At 42.7% G+C, this 23,986-nt stretch overlaps 2 protein-coding genes across 2 annotated transcripts in view; one reads left to right on the top strand and one right to left on the bottom strand.

Annotated features, from left to right (window-relative positions):
• Positions 1-16,361, bottom strand: part of poc1b (POC1 centriolar protein B) — a 44,047-nt gene extending 27,686 nt beyond the window's left edge. The window contains exons 1-10 of the mRNA XM_084555153.1: positions 16,222-16,361; positions 15,485-15,569; positions 13,635-13,806; positions 13,281-13,460; positions 12,861-12,968; positions 12,447-12,562; positions 11,742-11,875; positions 11,533-11,601; positions 11,254-11,406; positions 10,030-10,107 (exon numbers count right to left, since the gene is read on the bottom strand). Of these exons, the coding sequence (XP_084411279.1) occupies positions 10,030-10,107; positions 11,254-11,406; positions 11,533-11,601; positions 11,742-11,875; positions 12,447-12,562; positions 12,861-12,968; positions 13,281-13,460; positions 13,635-13,806; positions 15,485-15,569; positions 16,222-16,236 (1,110 nt within the window). The 5' untranslated portion in view covers positions 16,237-16,361. The remainder of the gene's footprint in view (positions 1-10,029; positions 10,108-11,253; positions 11,407-11,532; positions 11,602-11,741; positions 11,876-12,446; positions 12,563-12,860; positions 12,969-13,280; positions 13,461-13,634; positions 13,807-15,484; positions 15,570-16,221) is intronic.
• Positions 16,362-17,414: 1,053 nt separating this feature from the next.
• On the top strand, positions 17,415-23,868 carry cep41 (centrosomal protein 41). Its single transcript, XM_084555154.1, has 10 exons — positions 17,415-17,502; positions 17,630-17,677; positions 18,938-18,999; positions 19,313-19,382; positions 19,461-19,605; positions 21,113-21,279; positions 21,365-21,432; positions 21,563-21,677; positions 22,285-22,500; positions 22,738-23,868. The coding sequence occupies exons 1-10, from the start codon at positions 17,433-17,435 to the stop codon at positions 22,866-22,868; spliced, it is 1,092 nt and encodes a 363-aa protein (XP_084411280.1). The 5' UTR covers positions 17,415-17,432; the 3' UTR covers positions 22,869-23,868.
• Positions 23,869-23,986: the final 118 nt, after the last annotated feature.

Genomic DNA, 23,986 nt, shown 5'->3' with positions numbered 1-23,986 from the left:
AACTTGAAATGTTCACAGTCAAAGCCGAGAATGTGCGCTGTATCTGACTGGCTTGTACACTGTGTAGCCAAATGCCAAATGAAGAGCACTTCAGCAACAGTTGAGTTAGAATCACTGGTACTGTAATTAAAGGATTAAGAGTGTGGGAAATGCGTTGCCTGTATAGGCCAGAGGTATGTAAATACTGTAGATGTGAAAGGAAAATGTAACACAAAAGAGACAAAGAACTAAAAAACGCTGGATTAGATTTGTAAAAAGAAAGAGGAAGTGAGTGGATACATCAAACAGTAAAAGCCCATTAAAGTCATCCATCAGTGAGGCTATGGTCAGAGGTAGGGGATCCAGTTATCCCTCTCCAGGGAACAGAGAGATGAATGACTTCCTCACAGGTGGACTATGAGTTTAACAGAAGGGGGGTAGCAGTGAGAGGAGGTGAGATTCAACCCGGGACCGAGGCGGTGTTGGGTTACAGCTGCACCTCCGGAGAGAAACCATGACCCGCTGGCCTTCTCAACTCACAGGAAATGTATTTGTTTTCCAAGCCCATTCCCGTTAATACTCTTAACAGACACATGTATGGGTGTGCAGACAATAGACAAGACTAATGTAGGCGTGAAGGACTGAGGGACTGAAGAACAGATACTGTTGGAGGCCCACAAAGTCCAAAATGTCTCCCAGTCTCTCAATGGGTGGCTGTGGTTCAGTAGATAGAGCACACTGTCCACAAACCGGAGGGGAGGGTTAACAGTTCAATGGTACAAGGACCACAAGCCCTTGAGCAAGACACCCAGGGTCTTGCTTTTTAAAAAAAAATTAGCTAGTGCATCTGTTTCATAGACATACTACTACTACTACTAAACATTATCAACATGCCATCAAAAATGCAAGAATCCTCCGACAGTAACGTCTTGTCGTAGCTAACCTTCCCCCAAATCACTCAAGGCCTGCAGGTAAATGCCTTTCAATGGGAGGAAAAAAGAAAACACATGAAAAATAACTGTTCAGAAAAAAATAAAAAAAATCAATGCCTTGTTTTTCTGCAAGGCTAGATGTACAGAAATAAACCCATCTAGCAGCAGAGCCATGAGGCGTCTGATCTGCCTACGCGGTTCACCGGGCCACATCCTCTCTGCCTCCACTCAGGGAGAAAATAGCATCAGCGAGCAACACAGCCAGACATTAAGGTAGCCTGTTATTTCCACATATACACATCGCTTCTCTTCCATTGGTTTAGCTGCAGTTGTCCACCACAGTTGAACAAACTTAAATACAGTGAATACAATTAGTTGGTCTTGATACAATAGCTAGTTTTTTTATCTAAATGGTCACTTGAGTTATTCTTTAACTTTGGACACGTCACAATCCTCGTACAAGGAGACCATTAATTCAACAAGCAGCCGAAATAAGCTCATCACAAAGGGAAGGCAGTTTTTTTTGTTGCCTTTTTCTCTCCACTTTTTGCCAGGATCTTACCGGCGAAGTGACCACAACAAAATCAAATCCCATGTCTGCTTTTGTTGATCTCAGCCAAATTCTATTTTCATCTCTCATCCTAGCCTCCATCCATTCCTCCAAACAAGCAAGGGAAAAAAAGCACAACACATCACCATTTGCCTTTCAGGTGTCCTGGCAATACCTGTAATAGACCTGCTCGTCTATTTTTAGACCCACTGCATGGACCGGCTGTCAGCACGTTTGCACCAGAGGCCCCCGAGGATACACGCTGCACCCTTGAGAGAGCATATTCAGAGGGCTGGGGGTTGGTCGGATGTGGAGGGATGGCGGAGATGACATGCAAGGAGGGAAACCCTTCGAGTGACAGGAAGTGAAATAAACGGTTTAGAAATAGTCCTCATGTGTCATAGTTGAGCAACTTGTTATTGTAGAGTTATTACCGACATTATATGAATTTAGTCATCACAGGAATTCTCTACAAAAAACCCCATAAAATAAAACTGGATATAAACCAATCAATGTGTTTATTTGGGTAATTGAAAGATATACACTAGTTCATCTTTACATGTATTCCTTCAGAATAGGAAAGAAGGTAACACTCAAAATGAAGTATTCAATATTGGAGGAACATGCAAACTCCACAGAGAATGGCACCACATCGGTTCAAAAGCAGAACCTTCTTGCTGTGAGACAACAGAGCAACTGAGTGGGCCTACATGAGGAGGGATCAATGAACAAATACATATTCTTTGTAGCACAGTGTCAGGGTAACCAGGGCTCGCAGCAGGCAGGATTATTGTGTCAAAAGCTATTGGAAGTGTGAAAAGCCCAGTAAACAGAGTACAGGTGGAGACAATGCATTGATATCAAACAAAGATATCTTCATCGTTCAGCTCATACTGTTTTCACTAAGGAGTTGATGGGCTTTTGCTCAGGGATATCTTTCGAATAATGTTTTAACACGAGGCCCAAGACAAACAAAAAATGTGCACGCGTGTGCAACAAGAACAAAATGCTTCTTAAAACTTCATGACTTTGCTTGTGGTTTAGCATATTTAAAAATATGCTACAACACTGCAAAAACACTGCTGATACCCGGAAATTCAGGACTGCAAATAATCTTCTGGTACGCGGAAAGAAGTACTTCCTCTGAGTGAGCGTTGCGTAACTTTGAGACAGGAGCAACAAGAGGAGAGAAAGGGAAGACACAGAAAGTGTGACGTAGGTGGAGGGGAGAAAGGATGGACGGGACTCTGAAGAGAGAACCCTCTTGAATTAGTCATAAGGCTTGCCCTTCTTTTGTATTTTTGATGAGGAAGATCGAGTTTTTGGACGCTTGGCATGCAAGCGCCACGGGGAGTCTCGGAGCAAGACACAGCATCATGTGATGTGTGCAGTGTTGGGAGGTGGGGTTCTGCTTTGACTATGCCATCACTGCAGCCATCGCATTGTCAAGAGGCATCAGATAATATTCCATTTACAAGCAGGCCAATCCAAAAGCTTTAGAAACTTTCTGCCCACTCGGAAGAGGAAAACTAATAGCTGACTTTATCATGTCCTGAATTTCTGAAATATTAGAAAGCAATGATTTACTTAAATATCTAGTCTACACGTTGCAGCAATGTGCTCTTGCTTTTGTTCCATTTTTTGCAGCACAGGTCGTGGAGAGTATGCTAGTGAGGGGCAAGACACACAAGGTAATCTGGGCCATGAGTATAATTTTACAAGCTCAACATGTACACTATTTTGTAACATGAACATTGTAGCTCTCTCGTTTACCTTTGTAGAGGAAGAATAAAAGAAGAATAGTAGTCAGATCAGGTGTATAAATATTCTGAATGACTGCTTATTTATGAGAACAGGTCTGCAGATGAGTATATGCTGGAGAGACTAGAGCATGAATGAATGTGCTCGATTGAGATTTGTACTGAGGGTGCAGGAGAATGGGTTTGTGTGTGGGAGTGTGAGGGTGTTATGCAGCCTGTGGGATTCCTGGTGGAAAGTGAACCACCCCCCCTTCTCCTTCCCTCCACTCCTGGAGCTGTTGCTATCTTTAGCTCATTTCCGTCGAGTCTTGTCACCCGTGTTCTCCTCTACAGCACTTAAATCTGGCATCTAAACCTCCGGGCCATCCAATATCCTGTACTTCCCCTGCACAGGAAGCTTGAGAAGACTGGGGGCGGAGACATCTGTGTTATCGTAGATGCATACAGACTGAGCAGTTACACAAATATGCATGGCCTTACATGTTCACAGCTAATGGAAGACTCCGGACAGAGTCGTTGAGCGTGAGGGCAGAGCACAATAAATGTAATACAAACACACTCACGTGACTCACAGGATAATGCATTCGTTCGCACGTGCACACATTCGCACACAGAGGTCTATGGCAAGAGGCCCGTTGGTAAAGGACACCTTGTCTGGTCAAACTGGCGTCACTGTTAACGTCCGTAGGGACACAAGAGATGGAGCGGGTAACCAAATCTAACCTTGTGCTATCTAATCACCTCTTAAACACGATGGCACATATTTACACTGCTAAAGCTTTAAGGAACGTTTATCATTATTTTTTTGTTTTGCAATGATGCCTTGAACTTCACATCTAACCTTAATTGAATATATGCTCAACCTGATTTGACCTTTTACTCTAAACTCAACTCAAACTCTGGTACTACCACCTTAAACTCAAGCTTTCTGTTTTAAAAGGGTTCGCTTAATAACCTGCTCTCTTATGAACTCACCTCTGTGGACATTTTGGTCTTCAAAAAGACAAGTTCACCATCCATACTGTGTGTTGCCATTTAAATAGAGGATGACAGTGAGTTGCACAGTTCTAAAGATGTTTTTGTGCGTGCATTAATATTCAGAACAGATTTTAATCAGGATACATTTTAAGCTCTAACTTCATGCCCCAATAACTGAGTGACAGTAATCAGGATGCCCCTCAAATGACCTCTGGGTCTCCCTGCAACCTACACCGATTAGGCATTACATTATGACCACCTTCCTAATATTGTGTAGGTCTCCCTTGTGCCTCCAAAACAGTTGTGACTCATCAGAGAATGGACATGGGCCTTCTGAGGGTGTCCTGTGGTGTCTGGCGACAGAATATTTTTAATGGGGGCCTTTGGGTCCTATGGGTTGAGGATCATCCCACAGATACTTGATAAGTTTGGGATCTAGTGTATTTGGACGCCAGGTCAACACCTTGTGCTGTTTTTCACCTCCTGTTCCTAAAGCGTTTTTGTGTGTATGCCTATATCAGGCTGCATCCTGCTGGGGATGGCTGCTGCTATAGAGGAGTGTCATTGCTATTTCTTCCTCTTCTCTATCTACATCTAACTACCAGACAGAGTCCTGCCACCTTCAGAAGTTTTCTGATGACTAGTAAGATGTATCAGTGATGGTGAGGAGGCTGAGTACAGAACTGTGGTGGGAAACTTGTCACATTGTGTAAGGACAACTTCCTGCAACTGAATGTGACAAAGACAAAGGAACTGGATGTGGACATGAGGAGGAAAAAGGCTCCGGTGACCCCAGTTACCATCCACGGGGCCCATGTGGACATTGTCGAGGATTACAAATATCTGGGAGTGCACATTGACAATAAACTGGACTGGTCAAAGAACACTGAGACACTCTACAGGAAGGGCCAGAGTCGACTCTACTTTCTGAGGAGACTGAGGTCCTTCAACATCTGCCGGACAATGTTGAGGATGTTCTATGAGTCTGTGGTGGTGGCCAGTGTGCTCCTGTACGCCGTTGCATGCTGGGGCAGCAGGCTGAGAGTGGCAGACGCCAATAGACTCAACAAACTGATCCGCAAGGCCAGTGATGTTGTAGGGGTGGAGCTGGACTCTTTGAACACAGTGTCAATGAGGAGGATGTTGGCAAGAGTGAAGACCATCCTGGACAACTCCTCAATTTTTTTTTCTCTATATCTGTTGATATAGAGAAAAAATTATTGTTATTGTTATGAACACTCTCTTAGTGTTTGCTTTTACAGTACTCTGTTAAATGAAGAGTGCTGGTTGACTTGTTTATCATCATTGTCAATCTTGATAGCAACACGAAACAGGATGTCCCTTTATTAAAAGGAACTCTTGGTAAATAAAATACTCTTCCTGGCAAAGGATATATGCACACTTGAATATCACACCTTCTTTTAGAAAAGGTTTCGAGCAGATTTCGAAACCTGACTTCAGATCTGCATAAGTGAGAATAAGATTTCCATTCACTGAGACTAAAAGAGACGAAACTACTGATCCAGCCTAAAAGTACGCTAAGGCATGTGGGCAGGGGTTATCATTTAAATCTTTAAGAGGCTTAAAAGCTACTGCAGTCAAAAAAGTCTAGGACAATTATGTATGAGTGCTCAGAGGAGACAGCCCTAAATTAAGGATACAAAGGTCACTGATGGCAGCAAGAACTGTGAGTACAGGAACATCCCCAACCAACCAACCATGTCCCCACTTCGGGCCATTTGCATCTCCCAGCCCTCCTCTCTCACTCTCGCCATTTGTCTGTCAGGCCCTCTCTTCCCTTCTCATGCTGTTTCCGCCTACGCCTGGATCCATTAGGGCGATGGAGGGGAAACACGGATGCAGAGCAGAAGGGAAAGCACTCTGAAGACATCAGTGCACGGAGAAGGAAGTCACCAGAGGGGAAGACGACTGGAAAGGAGGGCACGGAGGAGAGGAGGGGAAAGACGGGGTTTCTCAGTGATGGATATCAGGTGATGAGAGCTGACAGGAGGAGTAGCACTGGGGGCTCCCCGCTCTGAACCAATCTAAACAGGAATGACCCTTACAGACATATTTACACTCCAGTGCCCAGTGACTCATGGAGGAACCCCTGAAGCGCACACACACAGACATAACTTGGAAAATTCCCATATCCACAACCCCATTTACACACTGTGTAAACATGTAGGCTCATTCACCACTCGCATTGCCACTGATTTTACTACACATACAGAATGAATAGCACAAAAAATACACACATGCACAGACAACTTGCAGAGGCACCAAGAAAAGTGGACATGTAAGACAGGAGCTTTGTATGTGACGATGCTTTAAATTCCATTTTAACATAGTTAGCGATGCACCAGCAGCGAGCGTGCATGAAAGGAGACAGCATTCCTCTTGCTATTTTTGGCAAGTTGAAAACTGATGTATATGTATTAGCTGTGGGTGACACCAGGGTGCAGTGACTTAGTCAGTGAGTTAAACAGGCAGGCACAACTCCAGCTAGTCTATTATTAGAGCTGCGGCTGTTGATTCGTGGTTAAGGCCCCTGGGGGCCCGGGCAATGGCACGTGTATTCCTGCTCTCCCTACCCATCTCTGCGCTCTCTATCCCTGCACCCCCCTCATCTGGCTCTGATCTCTCACAGGCCTTTCCATTCAGGCATGCTCGAGCGATTTGGAGCAGACACGAGCTCCTTCAACAACACAGAAAAGGGAAGAGAAGAAGAAGGAGGAGGAAGAAGACGCCAATCTAAGACACACATAGCAGTCTTAGGCGTAAACAAAAAACATTCCCGACGACGTCAATGAATCAGGTGGCAGCATAAGAGACAAAAGATTTAAACTCGCTTACAATTATCCTGTGGGCATCTACAGATGAGCCAGATATTTATTATTCCAAAATTATTTGCATGACTAAATCACTTGTCACCGGAGCAACTTTTTCAATGTTCTATGAAGTGTCAATAAGTGAGAATATTATTAGTTTTTGCAGTTATAGTGGATGGTCAGAGATATACATGTACACATGTATACCCTTGTGCTGACTGCATCATACTCCGCTAAACATGTAACTGCATAAGACGCCATTTTAGTATGCACCGAAGGAAATATTTTAAGTAGCCCAGTAGATGTGACCGCTCACCAAATCAACTTTTACAGTTAAACTTCAAAAGTAGGTAACAAAACAATTGTAACAAATCACTTCCTGCATGCCAACAGCTTTTCCCAGAAGAGAGCATATGAATCACAGTTAAACACTTCAGAAAAAGTATTTTCTAAAATATTTAGTGGATTCCCATTTGAACTGTTCACTGATAATTAGCCTTCATTTGACGATTTACCTGAAACAATCTATAACAGGCAGGCGATAAGCTTGCGCGTTCTTTCACACACTCATCTATACAGCTCTGTGTTAACATCAGAACATTTCAAGTCATGAATGGCTGATTTATAGCTGTGTGTTTACCGGAGTCTTGAACCAAAACCACTTATCTGACTCGGCCATCCGCGTTCTAAATGACTTCCACTTGGCTTGGCCCATTCACGGCTTTCCTCCCACACAGCAGCCAATGGCAGGGAAGGACTCACTAAGAGAAGTAGGGCAGCTCACTAAAGAGAAATCACTACCACTGGAGCTAAAATTCATGTAAAACCTTTGTTCTCAAGGACTGGAGGATGGATAAAAGGTGGATATTTTTTTGTTCTTGTAGCATAAAAATACCCTTACAATAAAAAGCAGAAATGACATCTTCCTGTAATAGTCCCTCAACACTGCACAGTGTTCAGATGACCTTAAAACAATCTGACTTTAAGTCTCAAAGAACAGCACGACACTGAAGAAATCAAAGTGGACCATTCTATTGCACTTTCAGTTTATACCATTTTCTAAAATGTGCTCAGACTAACAATCACGTCTTCGTAGAAATACACAAACATGAGCACGATTTATGTCCACAGTTGACGCCCATGATTTGGGCCACTCTTAAATTACAACTATATATATTTATTTATTTTGACCACACGCCGGAGTGTCCTTGAGCAATACACTGAACCCTCAAGTTGCTCCCAGTGCCTGGCACTGGTGTGTGAACGTGCGTTTGTGTGAAAGAATTGGTAACTATGGGTAGAATTGTGACTTTAAAGCCTGTTGAGTAGGTAGACTATCTAAGCCTTAAGACTTAACAGCTTATGTGAGAGATGGCTGGCCGAATAATGAACAGTCACGATGAGTGTGTGGATAAAGCTCCAGAATAGGCCACATATATAGAATAAAGTCCCATTCTGTAAACCTCAAACCAATCATCTTATTGTGTTATTCCTATTTATAACAGAGGGGGGCAGTAATTACTTGCACCTACCTACTCTGGGATGGTGTGTCAAGAATAAGAGGCTGCTAATCCAACTCCTACTCATAGACCTGCAGCATGCATCCGTAACTTAGTAATAAAAGCATTTTCAGAATTAAGGTAAGTAGTGCAAATAATTAAAGAACAGATGTTTCCTTAGATCGAAAGCTGGGAACAAAAATTTACGCCAGTGAACTATTCAGCTTGAATTATACCATGCAACCTATCTAAGACAGCCTCAGACCTCTGAAAGAGTGTCAAACCTGTACATTAGAACCTAGCTGCACCATTCTCATGTTTCAACCTATTTATTTGGGATCAGCATTTGTGGGGTGAGCTGACAGCACTAATTTACATCCAGGATTTTGCCTTGCAACATATTGCGAACTTGCTCCAGACTGGGTCATTGCCCTGCCACCCCAGAGCGGCAATAAAAGACTACAGAAAGGAACAATCCAACACCAAAGTGGTGTTTGCAAGAGTGTAAAAAACACAAAAGGGCAGCTGAAAAAGTTGGAGAAAAAAGGCTTGTAATGGGATAGTGTTTCAGAGCAAGAAATATAGTCTACTCCTGCTCTGACAGAGCAGCTCAGTAGTCAAAATGGCAAAAAAATCAAACTTCAACTGTGAGCTGAACCTAAAGAGATGACTACGTTACATACATAATTACAGATATTACTTAGTGTTTCCCAATAGTACATTATCCTAGCATGCAACCCCATAATTAAGAAGACACCATAGTATTGTACTTCTTAAGAATATTATGCTGAATAACTATTATAAAGGATAAACACAAATCAAACAGCAATGATGTGCATGGCATCTCTGCTGCATCACTGACATGTGAATGGACTGTTCTCCATTCAGGAAGGTTTCAGTGCTGCAGCAAGAAGTCAAAAGTAAGCACTGGTCTGTACTGCCACCTGGTGGTGATAGGAGGCACACACCCCAAAAAACACACATTGTGAAAAGTGCTTCAAAATCATAAACAAATTATTTTTTTGAGAAGCAGCAGGATTTGCTAGCATTGTGTTTTAACTGAAGCGCTTTCTGTCGCTCCCATTTTTAATGTTGTGTGTTACACAGGACCTAAAGGGAAATCCGCACACAAACACTGACACACTGCACTATGGGAATTCTCATTTTTTGTCTTGTTTTGGAGCACTTAGTAAAGCATCTCCACAAACTGCTCCTTAAATCTCTCGGTATGTAAATGTGTCGGCATAAAGAGCTGTGGTGAGCAGGATATGAAATCAGTGAATAATAAAAACTGTCGTTTTCATCCTGTGCGCTCCACACCATTTTTTGAGAACTTTTCTGGAGGTCATCCACCGTCCTCTTAACCCCTCATCAGATATACACTGTCCAACATGGGTAGGTCAGAGCTGATATGAAGTAGATGGAGTTAGATAATAAATATCTTAAGTGCTTTCTTGCAATGGTGCAACTGCATATTTATACAGTACTATATTAGTTTACCGTGGTGTTGTGAACAGCCTGACCCAGCTCTATGACACGTGGGTCAGCGGACCGGGTGTCTGCAACCGTTGGACTGATCTGTGAAGAAAAGTAGTCATGAAACAGCTGGCACTGTCCGTTCAAGGACCAGCAAAGGTATTGTTGATAGTACACTTAGTCTGTGTAAAAAGGGATACATTTGGTCAGTAATCAATATTTCTCAAAATGAAAATACCAAAAATATACACTCACTGGGCCAGTTCTATAGGTATACCTGTCATCTGGTCATTAAGCCACATGGCAGCATGGCATGCATTAGGCACGTAGACATGGTCAATACGATCTGCTGAAGGCCAGACCAAGCATCAGAATGGAGATGAAAGGTGATGGAAGAGACTTTGAACATGGCATGGTTGTTGGTGCCAGACTTGGCTGGTCTAAGTATTTCAGGAAACTGCTGATCTACAGAGATTTTCACAAACTCCATCTCTAGGATTTCCAGAGAATGGTTGCAAAACAGACTGCAATCTAGTCTTGTTGATGCCAGAGCAGAATAGCCAGACAAGTTCGAGCTGATGAGGAATGGAGAAGAGCATCTCTGAATGTACAACACGTCAAACCTTGAAGACCTTGGCTACAGCAGCAGAAGACCACACATAGTGCTTTACCTTTGAGATAAGAACAGGAAACTGAGGCTAAAATTCACAAAGCCTGTACAGTTTTGGTAGGTCCAAAAATTTGGCTGGTCCAAAATTTGGCGTAAATAACATAAAAGCACGGGTCCATCCTGCCTTGTATCAATGGTTCAGGTGACGGTGGTGGTGTAATAGTGAGGCAGACTTTGAACCCCTTAGTATCACTTAAATGACACAGCCTACATGAGTATTGCTGCTGACCACATCCATCCCTTTATGACCGCATTGTACCCACCTTCTTCTCAGGAGCAACTGGGGGCTGGGAGCAACTGGAGGTTCAGTGTCTTCAGTGTCCATCATGTCAATATGGACCAAACTCTCTAAGGAATCTTTACAGCACCATTTGCATCTATACCACTATTGATTAAGACAATTCTGAAGGCTAATGGAGGTCTAACCTGGTACTAGTAAGGTATAACTAATGCACTGGCCGGTGAGTGTAGTTTGAGTACAATAACGTTGTGATTGCCTATTAGGGCACATTAACTTTGTGGAAATTAAAAGTTAGTGGTGTGTGTTTTAAACATCAGTTGTTTGTCTTTGAACTGACCTGAATGGCAGTAGGCTGTGGGTGATGAAGGTGGGGTACCCTGGGATGAATGTCAGACAGGTGCGGCGGGGGATCCGGGGTGGACCTGCGGCTGTGTTGCTGTAGGACGTCCTGATAAGATTTGCTGTCAAAATTTGTCCTCCATAGCAACACCTATGGGACCATAGGGACAGCCACAACTTCAATGACCCAAGTTCAACACATATTCTAAAAACAAGAGGCAGAATGGGTCACCCTAAATGTATGGAGAGTGCCACTGTGTAGTCATAAAGCACAAACCTGGCTATCAGCTCCCCCTGAGGCAAATAGATCGCCAGCCCTGGAAAAGGCCACTGTGATCACAGCTCCCTGAAAAACAAAGTAAACATTAACAACTAAAAAACAACTAAAAACTAAAAACTATCCAGGGAAATACTGAAAAACTGCCTGCAGTGTATGATGGCTAATGACGATGTCTGTGGATGAACCGAGCTATGCTGTAGAATCACCTTGTGTCCATGGAGAGTGTAGATGAGACGTCCCTCCACAAGGTCCAGGATCTTAACAGTGCTGTCACTGGAGCCACTGATCAAGTAGTTGTTGGACGGGTGGAAGGAAAAACTATTGATTCCTGCGCTGTGGACTGAACCAAAAAGTACACAAATAAGTCAGTGAAAAAGACATTCACCACAAGTTAAGAAACACATGAGCCAGGTGTACAGCACAATGGGGAAATTCACTCCTGAAATCCAGTATAGTAGTACATCTTAGATTGCCTGGAAGCCAGACCAGCTTCCCCACCCACAGATTTTTTTTTGTGGCTGAAAGCTGGTCTGGGGTCATTCCGACTGTGATCCGGTCAAGATCTGCCGGGCCAATCAAATCAAATTGTTAAGGCTCATTTAGGGTACTGCTGGACATAGACGGTGGGTGGACTTTATGCAGGGTAAAAGTAACAGTTAGGTGGTCATTCAGTCATCTGAGAGCAGTTGAGCTGAATTTTCTTTTCAAAAAAAGGTCTGATTGGTTGTAGGACTATCTAATTGCGAGCCAAGGTATTTATTTCTCTATATCAGTTCAAACAAGCCCCATAGTGAAATCCTAAAAGGAGTGTAATCAGACTTCCAATAACAACTGAGTCTCACTACGACAGGCTTCAAGCAAATATTTAACCAAATACATAGCATAATTTAAGCGCTGAAATTCTGACATACCTTGATAATGCTGAATCAGCTTATTGGTCCGCAGATCCCAGATTTTCAGTGAGCTGTCAGCCCCCGAGGATGCAATACAGGTGCCACTGGAGTTGAAATCAACAAATGTTGCAGAGCTGGAAAAAGTCAGGGAGAGAGTCAGGGACCTGCATCAGGCCTACTATCTAGTGTAGAAGTAATAAATGGCATTGTCTAATTACATTTACTGATGTTCTAGCATTTAATCATTTAATTAAGAATACCCTTTCTTGCCATATATGATGTTAAGAAAGATATTAGTTTTAAGGAAATTCTGCCAAAAAAAAAAAAAAAATCTAACTGCATTCCTGAAACACACAAAAATTCAAAGCTGAAAGCAAAATGAAAGGCAAGGAGAGCAACAGGACACTAAAGCAAGTTTCTGCGAGGACGTACCCTCCATAGTCAGTGAAACAGTTGATGCAGTGTTTTGTGGAGGTGTCCCAAAGTCGGACGGAGCGGTCGTCCCCACAGGAAGCTATGAGCCGGCCGTCGGGAGAAAATCTGCAGCAAGGGCAGAACATACAGGTTGAGTGTACATGCATGTATATTCCATTTTCCCAGCAATGCCCAGCTTCACATTGATTCAGTTAATACTGCCAGGGTTTACATATTGTCTATTCCAGTAGCAGTGAAATGAATGGAGTGCCACATGTTTAGAAACACGTTAGTATTAATTCTTTGCCCATGGATGAGTCCTTGTTTGGCAGAAGAAAGAGTTCATAAAATATATGTTAAGGGAGCCTAAAACACATAAATACATAAACACAAACAGGCTACAGTGCAAGAAGTTGCTGTTTTGCTGCTGCTGGGTACCTTGCACAGCGCACCCAGTTAGTGTGCTGGGTGAGCGAGTAGACGAAGCACTGCCGATGAACACTCCACACTTTGACGGACTTGTCATCGGAAGCCGTCACCAGCCTCTGGCCGTTATGCGAGAAAGCAACACTGCGTACAGCAGCTGTGTGGGCTTTGAACACTGTGGACTCTCCTTTCCTATGACACACAGACACATATAAAATAACAAATACCAGTGAATTAAAATGCTGTCCCTTGGTGTATGTCTTATATTTACAGTACAGTTGTGCACCAAATTGAGAATCAGACCATTTCTTTTACAATTTCTATGAGCCACACAAACATGTCTAGACTAATGTGACTGGTGCTTACATGGAAGGTGTCCACAGTCTAACCGTTCTGTCCTTGGAAGAAGTTGCCACCAGGTTACCGGTTGGGGAGAATTGCACCCCAGTGATGACATCTTGGTGGCCGACAAAGCGAAAGACCCTCGCCTTTGGAGCCAGATTCCAGATCATCAGGCTCTTATCCACTGACCCCGAGGCTAGAGGGAGACAAAAGACAGTTGAATGAAGAAAATTCAGCCAAGAACACAATAAAGACTCTGTAAGTCACTTCAGTTATCCTCACTGATTAGTGGTTTTCTTAAGGCTACGCAGCTGTTCAGTCCCAATCCCTCGAGTTCCCTTTGCATTGTAGGTATGGAAATGCTTTTACTGAGTTCTACTGTTGTTTTTCTTTGATTTGATTTTAACAAACGTTGATCGCCGATCACAATCAGGATTTTTCTCCGACCACATTTCTTCCTCAAAGATGATTGTAGATATTTTCTCTGCTTGGTGCATGCCAATGATTTGACCCTTCTCAAACAGACTAACATCTTTTCCACGACCACAGGATGTGTCTTTAGACATTGTTGTTTAAGAAATGAGAAGCTACTCATTGCATCAGTTGGGGTTAAATAAGCTAAAAGATAATCAGAGATAGATAAATAGGAGGCTCGTATCTATTTGCCACTATTTGTTATTTTGATAACAGCTTTGCACATTCTCTCAACCAGTTCCATGAGTTCCATGAATACTTAAAAGAAGTCTTGGTCCAACCCATTCCATACCATCTGACTTAGTTTTGAGATGATGATTGTGGAGGTCAGGTCATCTCACTTTGCTTCTTAGTCAAAGAGTCCTTAAAGAGCCTGGATAAGTGTTATGGATTATTGTCTTGTCCAGGCACCAAGCACAAATCAAATGTCGCTATAGAATGTTGTGGTAGCCAGTCTGGTTAGGGTCAGACCAAAGTCCAGATTTCCACTGGTCTCATGTGCATTCCTTGTGTTATATGGTCCAGGCCGTTCTCTTCATCATAGTAGCCTCACACATTTTTTTGCAGACATTCTTCCTGATTCAGTCAGTGTTGAGACGTGTCAAATTACTTGAACTGTGGAATGCATGAGAGTTGTGGATGACCTTCCTTGACGCCTTAAAGTAATGATGGACTGTTGTTTCTCTTTAGATTAGCACTACAGTAGATGAAATGTGGTATTTGCTGTATACCACAGCATAACTGATGAGCTCAAACACATTTTTTGAAATGGCTCACTTCTTACCTAAAGCCTAAACTAAAGTCCTATGGGTTGAGGGGAGGGGCCTCTGTGGATCATCCCACAGATACTTGATCAGTTTGGGATCTAGTGAATTTGGAGGCCAGGTCAACGCCTTGTGCTGTTCTTCATGTTTTTTGAGTTGTTCCTAAAGCATTTGTGTGTGTGTGTCTGTGTCAGGCTGCATCCTGCTGGGGATGGCTGCTGCCCCACTCCATAGCAACTGACATTGCTATAGGGTGGGGGTGCCTCGTTTTGGTGGGTGCTACATGTCGATGTTACATCCAGGTGCGAAAGTTTCCCAGCAGAACACTGCATTGTCACAAGACAGTCAATGTTATTTACTTCTCCTATCAGTTGTGGTTCATTGGAGTATATAAACACAAAAAGCTACACTGTGACTCCTTTTACAAAATAATCTGTTATGATTAGGTATTACGTGTATTTGTGCATAGATTTGTCTGTTACCGTGTTACAGCAAGAGAAAATGTCAGTGTTTCACCAGCCATGTTAACCAGCCAATATAAGATCATTTTAGGGACACCAAAGGATGACTTTGGGACACAGGCAACTATCTGTACAATGTCAAAATATGTATAAAGCTTATGGCGGCATGAATTACCCAGTTGCTTGCAGTTTGGACTGAAATCTGCACAGGTGACAGCATCTTTGTGTCCCTTAAAGTGTCTCTCCAGGGTGGGATCCTCCTGCAATGACAATTCGCACAGTCAAAAGTCGGCAGCTGTAATGATTTTTTAATAAGTATATCATACATTTTAGTTTGAAGACTATCTGCTGAAGGAAATAGCTGACCCTCAGACAACGCAGTCAGAGAAAAGCAGCACTTCTAATGGTTGATAGTAGACCTCAGTGTATTTAAGTTCAAATTCTGATATCATGTTCAACGTATTCCACATTTTCTATCACGGGGGGCTCTTGTGCTGTTCAGCATTGTCGAGTGGACACTTTGGAAACTGTTTCATCCTTTGGATTTTATTACAGCTGGCTTTTTATACTCTCCTGTTTGATATGGAGGAAGGCGGGGCAGGCACGACCTATACTGTAAGTGTGTTCGCACCGAGACAGACATTTAAGACATTACATTGCACAAAAACTTCCGAGGGCTGAAGAAAGTAACCGGCAAGCGATATTAGGAATTAACAAAGAGGACCCGTGGTGTGTTTGACAGCCCCAATGGACAAATCCTCTTAGCAAAGTCTCAGCTAGCAAACTTGCCGACGCGGCTACTATTAGCGCCACTGTAGTTATCACAGCACACACACACACACACACACACACACACACACACCTTTGCTCATATAAGCTCTAATGGAATTACTAAAATAAATATATACTCACCATAACAGACGCCATTGTCGGCCTTTACGTAGAGTGCTAATGTTGTCTCAGGGAAGTTTGAACCGACCCGCTACTCTGTACTGCCATGACTGTCAGCAGTGCGCCTTTAGTAACTGTCTCAGACCTGACTTATCGAACTCAGATGCTGCGTCGTTTAGCTGATCGGCCTTAAAACACTTCAGTTTCCTTCGGATGTTATGAATTCTACACACAAACGGTTATTTTCCTGTGCTTGCACAAGTAAACCAATTACGCCTGCTACTTGTAGCGTAAAGCTAAACAATTAGCCATCTGTAGCTTGGTTGTGTTGCTGTGCTGCAAGGAATGGTGCTGCATTCAAGACGCATATGAAATTCCAAGTTCGATTCGATTTACATTACAGACCACTATATTACTTGCAAACTATAACACAGCTACTTGCAAAGAAAATAGTACGAACCCTGAGAAACGTAGAGTTAGCGACTGAATTAAGCCCTTCACGAATTAAAATATTATACAGGGAGTGCCAGCTACACTGAAAGCTGCTATGATGTATTGGATTCAAATAAAAACAAGCCTGAATGCATTGTTTATGCAACTAAAAGTGGTTAATGTGCAAACATATCACAGAAAATGTTAAAAAGCGACGTAACAACGTAAACATCCACAACTTATTAGCATACCATTGTTTTCACCAACAAATGATGAACCGTGAATGCAACATGTCACCAAGGTGGAGCGTCTTCCGCTGCTAAGCAACTAGCCAGCCATATCATGTCAAACTGCCCTGCTGGTGGAGCGGCGTAGTATCGGCTTCAATGATTGGCCCGCGGGGAAGCGCTGGCGAATCAGCGATCACATTATTAAAATTTTCAATAGATGTTTGATATTTCGATTTGGAAAGATGTCGCTGAATCGGGGACTTGGCAGTGCAAAGGTAACGTTAGTAAAATGACAGCATTGATCGTTTTATATATCAGCTAACTGCGCTATTGTTAAATTCATGTAAGCTACTGCGAATATAAGTGGGCCAACCAAAACTAATGTAGCTATCCTAGCAAGCTAGCAAGTTAGCTACGGTTAAGTTTCCATATCAACGACAGCGCACCTGTATAAATGATGCCGTTTGCAGAGTTATTCACTTTTCCTTAAAGCTCCCAAGCTGTGAGATTTCTTACTAAGCCATACTTCATGTTTTACGGCCAAATAAAGACAGTGTTGTGATTTCCTTCATGCAGTACATGAAGAAAAGGATACCGAAAAACGCCAAGTATGAACACGTCAAAACAAAGCTGGACACAGGTACCGTGGCCATGTACAGATGCACTAACGAGATTTCTATTCCTGTTTAGTTTATTGTTCCTCTGAGTGTTGAAATGATCGTTTTGCCTCTTCATTGTGAATGTAACTGTCACGTCTTACTTGATAGGATGCAGCCTCACGAAGTATATGGAAAGACTGGAGGAAATTAAAAGAAGTGAGTAATTATTCGAAGAGGAACCGGAAATGACAAGGAACTGTGCATGAGCATGTTATACAGTTTCATAAACACAATTGAGATCTTTTAGGTTTTTCTCTTGCTTCTGTGTTTTGGAATTGGTATCTCTGTCATGAAATGAATATGTCAAAAACTTGACTTAAACTTGACTTTAAAATAATTTGCATGTATGTATTTACATGAACACTTTTGACTTCTGCCTCTAAGAATCATCTTTCCACTTTTCTTGGTGCTCGGTAGACACATTAAATTCTCAGCAGCATGGGTGTCCTCCTAAAGGACACTGCACAAACACCACGGTTTTGTCCGTGTAAGTAAAGATTAGAGTCTCTATCCCCAGGGCTACTGGAGTGCCATCCTAAACCATCCGACCTATGACTTTTGTTCCGTCCACTGGCAGCTTATGAACACTTTCTGTTCTGTGAAAATGTGAACAAGTGGATCAAATAGCCTAGCTCACACACGATCCAGTCCTGACAAAATAATCCCTTCTAAAGGTCTTTTCTTGCAGTTAAGTGCATGAGAACAGTTTACTGCATGTTTAAGGTAAAATTTTGCCAACTTGGCACCTTTCCCCAGGATCTGTGGGTTTCTTTTCCATTCCACTGTGTACTTAGGAAGCAGAGAAGTTCTAACCCGCTGATATTTCCCATTTAAATAAGTTCTTTGTTGACAGTGGTCGTCCTCTGATTTCTCAGAGATAAATGACACTGAGTCCTTCCTTCTCTAAAAGAGGATTGTACTACTGTCCACAATTATTCCTCTGTGGGTCTGAACTCAGACTGTGGGGACAGGCTGTTAAGGTGCCAACAGGTTCTTTGTTAGAGTGTGAGATTTTGAGGTTGCTATGATGTCAATGCTAGCATCAGCAGCAGTGATAAAAACCAGCCCGAGCAGTTTGATTTAAGCGTAGTGGAGGCAGATTTGGATAGAAGGTAGAATGGGAACAGACAGGGCAGAGTTGCGCATCGGTGAGGCATTAGAGGGAGATGAGGAAAATCAGGACCTACAAGACCCAGGTGAGTTGGATGTAATTTGGCAGAGTTCAGTCGCTAAAAGAACATTGCCTGTATTCATGGTCTATATGTTCACACTTAATCTGTCACAGTAATTAACTTTGTGGCAAATGTGTATGCTCAACTGTAGCTGTCATCGAAAAGAAACTGTTTTCAGTGTGACTGTGAGGTTCTCTGCTGTTACTACATCTGTTAAATTGGTGTGTTTGTGTCTTTTTTCAAGATTACAGATATCGAAAAGATGAGATCTTCAAACGGTTAAAGGTGACAACATTTGCACAATTGGTAAGCAGCGATGTTGGTGTATTGGCAGCACTGTAATGTTCTGCACGATTTGTGTCTTAGTCAATGGAAAGTCCAGCTAGCAGCTCTCTTTGTTGGTCTTTGTTGTGGAGGTGAGCAAATGCAGTGAGCAAACCTGATCCATATACATATCCTTATCCGAGAGACGAGACAAGCTTTTGACATACGGCTGTGGATGCATTTAGCTTTATTTGTTGTGCTCATTTACTACGATTTAAACTTTTTTGTGACTCTTACTTTTGATTTTGATTGCAGTTTGTCTTCATCTTTAATTTCATTTTTTCCCCCACACCAGATACTTCAAGTAGCCTCAGTTTCAGACTTGAATGAAAGTGAGCATGACATTGAATCACAGCATCCAGAAGGTAACCCAACGGAGGAAATTACTTATTTGTTTCTGCATTTGATCTGCATATACTCTAATGTATGCTACTGATTTGCAGATGGTCTTTCGGTGGTGTCTGATGCAGACCTGGACTGTCTGTCCGAACACACCAATGGCTCCCCACAGGCGTCTCCCCTGTCAGACCGCCAGGATGCAGGAGAGTGCCGGGAAATCTGCTACTCTGCCAGGTCAACACTTCTGAGGTACTGTACATTGTCACACCCTGTAAAGCCATAAGCGGAGTTTGTACCTCTGGGGGAAGCAGCCGGACATACTAAAGCACATATACGCTACTACCAAGCAGTAGTTTTTACGCTACTACCAAGCAGTTACATTTCTGGGGAGGTGCACGTCAGTTACAGCGCTAGGGTCTGCCCAGGCTCTGCGTAGGGGTCTGCGTTGTCATTGTAGCCTCTGCGTTAACTTGTACACCAACACCAAAGGACACCAACAAGCTTTACCCAAAATGACAATAATTGTGACAGCAAGTACTTCTTATTTGAAGTTGGACTGGTTTTCTGGTAGAGTAGTGCCTGACAGATGTGTTCAGGAGTCTAATTTACGAGTTTGCCAGTTGAGTAGCTGATAGGTTAGATAAAAAATACTGGTTTTAAAGGGTCAGTTTACCCTAATCACATGACCTCTACCGCTATCTATCTATGAAGATTCCAAGAAATCTTTGACATATGTCCAAAATTCTTCTAAAAACACATCTGTGGCCTGAGTAAATATGAAACATTTTACCACCTGTACGATGTTATATATTCTACCATAATCTTACACTGTCAGCCTCAGACACACCCAGCACCCAACAATCACTACCTTAACTGCAAGCAGCCCGCCTGTAACCCTACACCCATCATCCAGTGTTTGTCTGCACTCATTATGCTGCACACCACTTTTTTGTCCCTTAAGACATCCGGTTGTCACACACACCCATCCTCATGTGTGCCACACAAGGACTTCCCTCAGTCTGTTCTTGTCGTCCCCTGCTCTTTCACTTGCATCGTCTCCCCCCTTACGGCTTAAACAGGAACCCCGCGAGTGTAACTCTATCTGCGGCCTCTCCGGGGACGGCAGATTGTGTTTTTTTAGGTCAAGTTCACCTTGTGGAAAGGACAGATGGAGACAGAAAGTAGGGCGGCAGTAGGGTAAACCTACACAAGGGGAAGGTGGTGTCCTTCTGCTGCGTCTTATGTCTGACTCGCACATTTACTGCAATGAGTTCTGATTAACTCCACCCCAGTATATAAAATTAATCTTTGGAAGAAATTAGCAGCAGATATGGAGATTACTGTGTTGACACTGGCCACCAACATGGTTAACAACAGAGGGAAGCGCCAAATTCATTTATAAAACACAATGCATTTTCTGTGACTAGCTTGGGTTTTACCAGCTAAATGCTTTTTTCTGCAGTAAGAAGTAAGAAACTGATTTGCATTAGCAACTGTCTCTTAATCAGCTATTGTGTGATAATGATTTAGCATTCTATATTCATATCTAGTTATCTCTTCATAGGGTTAGGGTTAGGGCTATTGCAACTGAGCCCCCATGAGAGACTAAAAGTAATAAATGAATCACAGTACAAGTACACAATGTGTCCACATAAAATATTTGTGCATTTGTGAAGGAAATCTACAGCTGTACATAGCAAAACCCATGGAGAGAAAGAAGACTAAACACATGCCTCTAATCTTTGACTTTTGGCAGCGTTATCAGTGGTGTGGGAGAACTGAACCTGGACAGAAACAATCAGAAGATGGTGAATGAGGTACTGTCCAGCCTCGAGCCAGCTGACAGGCCTTACCCCGACTGCCCCTACCTGCTGCTGGACGTGCGGGAACGCGAGCAGTACGACCGCTGCCACATCATCAGCGGTGGGTGTCGAGGAAATGCAGCCGGTTTATCGACCTCCTTATGCAGTGAATCATCTAAACAGTTAACTGTCTTTCATTCCTACAGCGCACAGTTTCCCCATTGCCACGCTGTCTCGAACAATGAACCCCTACACCAAAGAGGTGCTGCAATACGTATCCTTCAACACAAGCTACAAAAATACGTACCAGTCCTTTTCTCTATGTTGTCATGTTGTAAAATCAATATCAAGGCTTTTGAAAACACAGTGACTGAGCTGCTGACCTTAACCCACAAGCTGTGTAGAAAAATGCACCAGGGAAAATCATCATCGTGTACGATGAAGACGAGAGAATAGCGAGCCAGGCGGCTACCACCATGTGTGAACGGGGATTCGAGAACCTGTTTATGCTATGTGGAGGTAAGAAACCTCAGACCTTGCATTAACATCCTTGACAATCTGATCACAAGTGACCAGCTTAAAGTGCAGGTGTGAACACACCCATGAAGCTTTGAGGACGCATTTGAGAGATCCGATCTCTGACCACATTTGGAGGAGGTCTGGGACGTATATTCCTGTAGCTGTACACACGCATAAAAACTGCGCTGTTTGTGGTTGTGAAACATCGATGGAGAGCAGTTAGAGGCAGCTGCTGTTAAAATATTCTACTGTGCCCCAAATGATGTTTATTTGCATACAGAAGGCAAAACCGAGATCAGATCTGAAAAGCTGCTAGAAAAGCTTTTATAAATCTTACGGCAGATTTATAGTAATTACAAAAACATCTTCCAAAGCCCCATTTTAATAAAATAGTGCATCATGTGCACATTGAAGACCATTTAAGGGTGTTTAAAACCTCTTTTCTGTCACCACCAAATTGTATCATTTGCCTCTGCAGCGCTGCAATGCTTGAGCTGAAGCAGGTTGTATTTCAAACACTTTAACTGATATAAAAATAAAATATTGACAGCCAGCCCTGTTCCATGTCTGAATATCACCATTGTCTCCCTCTTTCCTCCACTCCCAGGTCTCAAGGTAATTGCGCAGAAATTTCCTAGCGGGTTGACGACGGGCTCCCTCCCCACCTCGTGCCTGTCCTCTCCCTCATCCTCCAAGGAGAAGAAATCCACTGCGCCACAACGGCCGGCCCAGGAAGCAGAGAAGAGATGGCGGTTTACATCGGATGAGCTGTCCAAGATCCAGGAGCAGCTAGAGGAGATTCTCATCCCCAGTAACTCAAACAGTAAGAGTACATTGTTAGAAACTCAAGACACTACAGTCTGATTTAAAATCAGTCTCCATCATAAAATAGGACTGAAACAGTTCTCTGTGGCCCATCCTTCTTCATTTGAATCCCGAAGATTTGCACCACTTGCTCCATGAAATTGTGTTATCAGGCTGCTTGAAGTCATGAACCTGGCTTTCGCTTAGAGAAAGCTGCACTGACAAATGTTATTTTTGCTCTGGCTGTTTACTGCAGGTCGCATGTCCAGCCGCATGTCCAGCTGCATGTCCACGAGCAGCTCCCAGTCTAAAGCGTCCAGCCGTCAGAGTTCCTCTACATGCGGGAGAGACAGCGCCAGGGTTCAGAGCAGTAGACCTTGGAAATAACGCCCTCCCCTCGCTTCCACTGCACAAATGCATACAAACAAACATACCTCCAACATAAATTCCTTTTATGTCAAGTTAAAGAAACTCTGGTCACAGTCTGACAGATGTACAAGAAGGGTCATAACTTATTTCTATTTTCTCCTCTGTTTCACAATTGGTAAATTATTTACACTCCCACCCAACACCAATCAATATATTCAAACCATAATTAAGTTTAAATCGGGACAACCATAGCAAATTTGCATATTGACATGTCACTTTCACTATGTCAGAATATCCTATTAATGGCTCTCAGAACAATTGTTTTTGCACTTGACATTCCTTGAAACACACAAATCACTTATTTCTGAGGACAACCTGTTCAAATCTGACAGTTTTCTTGCAGGAACCAGGACAGCTGAATGTTAATATGACATGAAGGATATGGTGGGAATCTCCGTATTACGTGAAGTGTAATAATGTGTGTACTGTACAAATAGTGTTACAGAGCTTGATCCGTTTTGTAAAGTAGTGCTGTATTTTTGTAATACGCATCATCCTGTCACGATGGTACACCGACAGCCTTTATGTGCAGTTCGTCATCTGCTTTTTTTAGTGTTTGTAAGTCAGACGTACTGCAAGTTGACCACACTAACTTTTTAATGCAGGCCTTCACTAATCAGATGTGCACAGAAAAACAATCACTGTTGGAAAGAAGTGGGCATTCTGTTATGACTGTAAAATAGTTATAGAAGCATCTCATTTCATATAGGAACCTTGTCAAGGACAGTATTGCTGATTTGTGGCCTTCTTTGTGTTTTTGGGCATGTTTGTGAATTTGTGCATGTGCCTGATCTTCTTTCCATGGATACGTCCACAAAGCCTGTGAAGTGCATCTTATGAAAATACGGACTTATCTGCAGTCCTTTTTTTCTAACAAACAATCTGTTGTTACCATCAGTCTTAACTGACACTAACCAAGTGGTTACATGATTTTGTGTGTAAATGAACGCTGAATAAAGTTTAGAATTGTTTGTTGTGTCAGAGTTGTTTCTTTGTGTACGAGACAATTGTGAACAGGTAACAGGAGGCTAGATTTTGGAAAGTTTACAGGAACCTATTTTGATACATAATATTTA

This window comes from Chelon labrosus (assembly GCF_963514085.1).
Source record: "Chelon labrosus genome assembly, chromosome: 11".
NCBI classification, from domain to species: Eukaryota; Metazoa; Chordata; class Actinopteri; order Mugiliformes; family Mugilidae; genus Chelon; species Chelon labrosus.
This window is presented reverse-complemented; position numbering and strand designations above follow the sequence as displayed.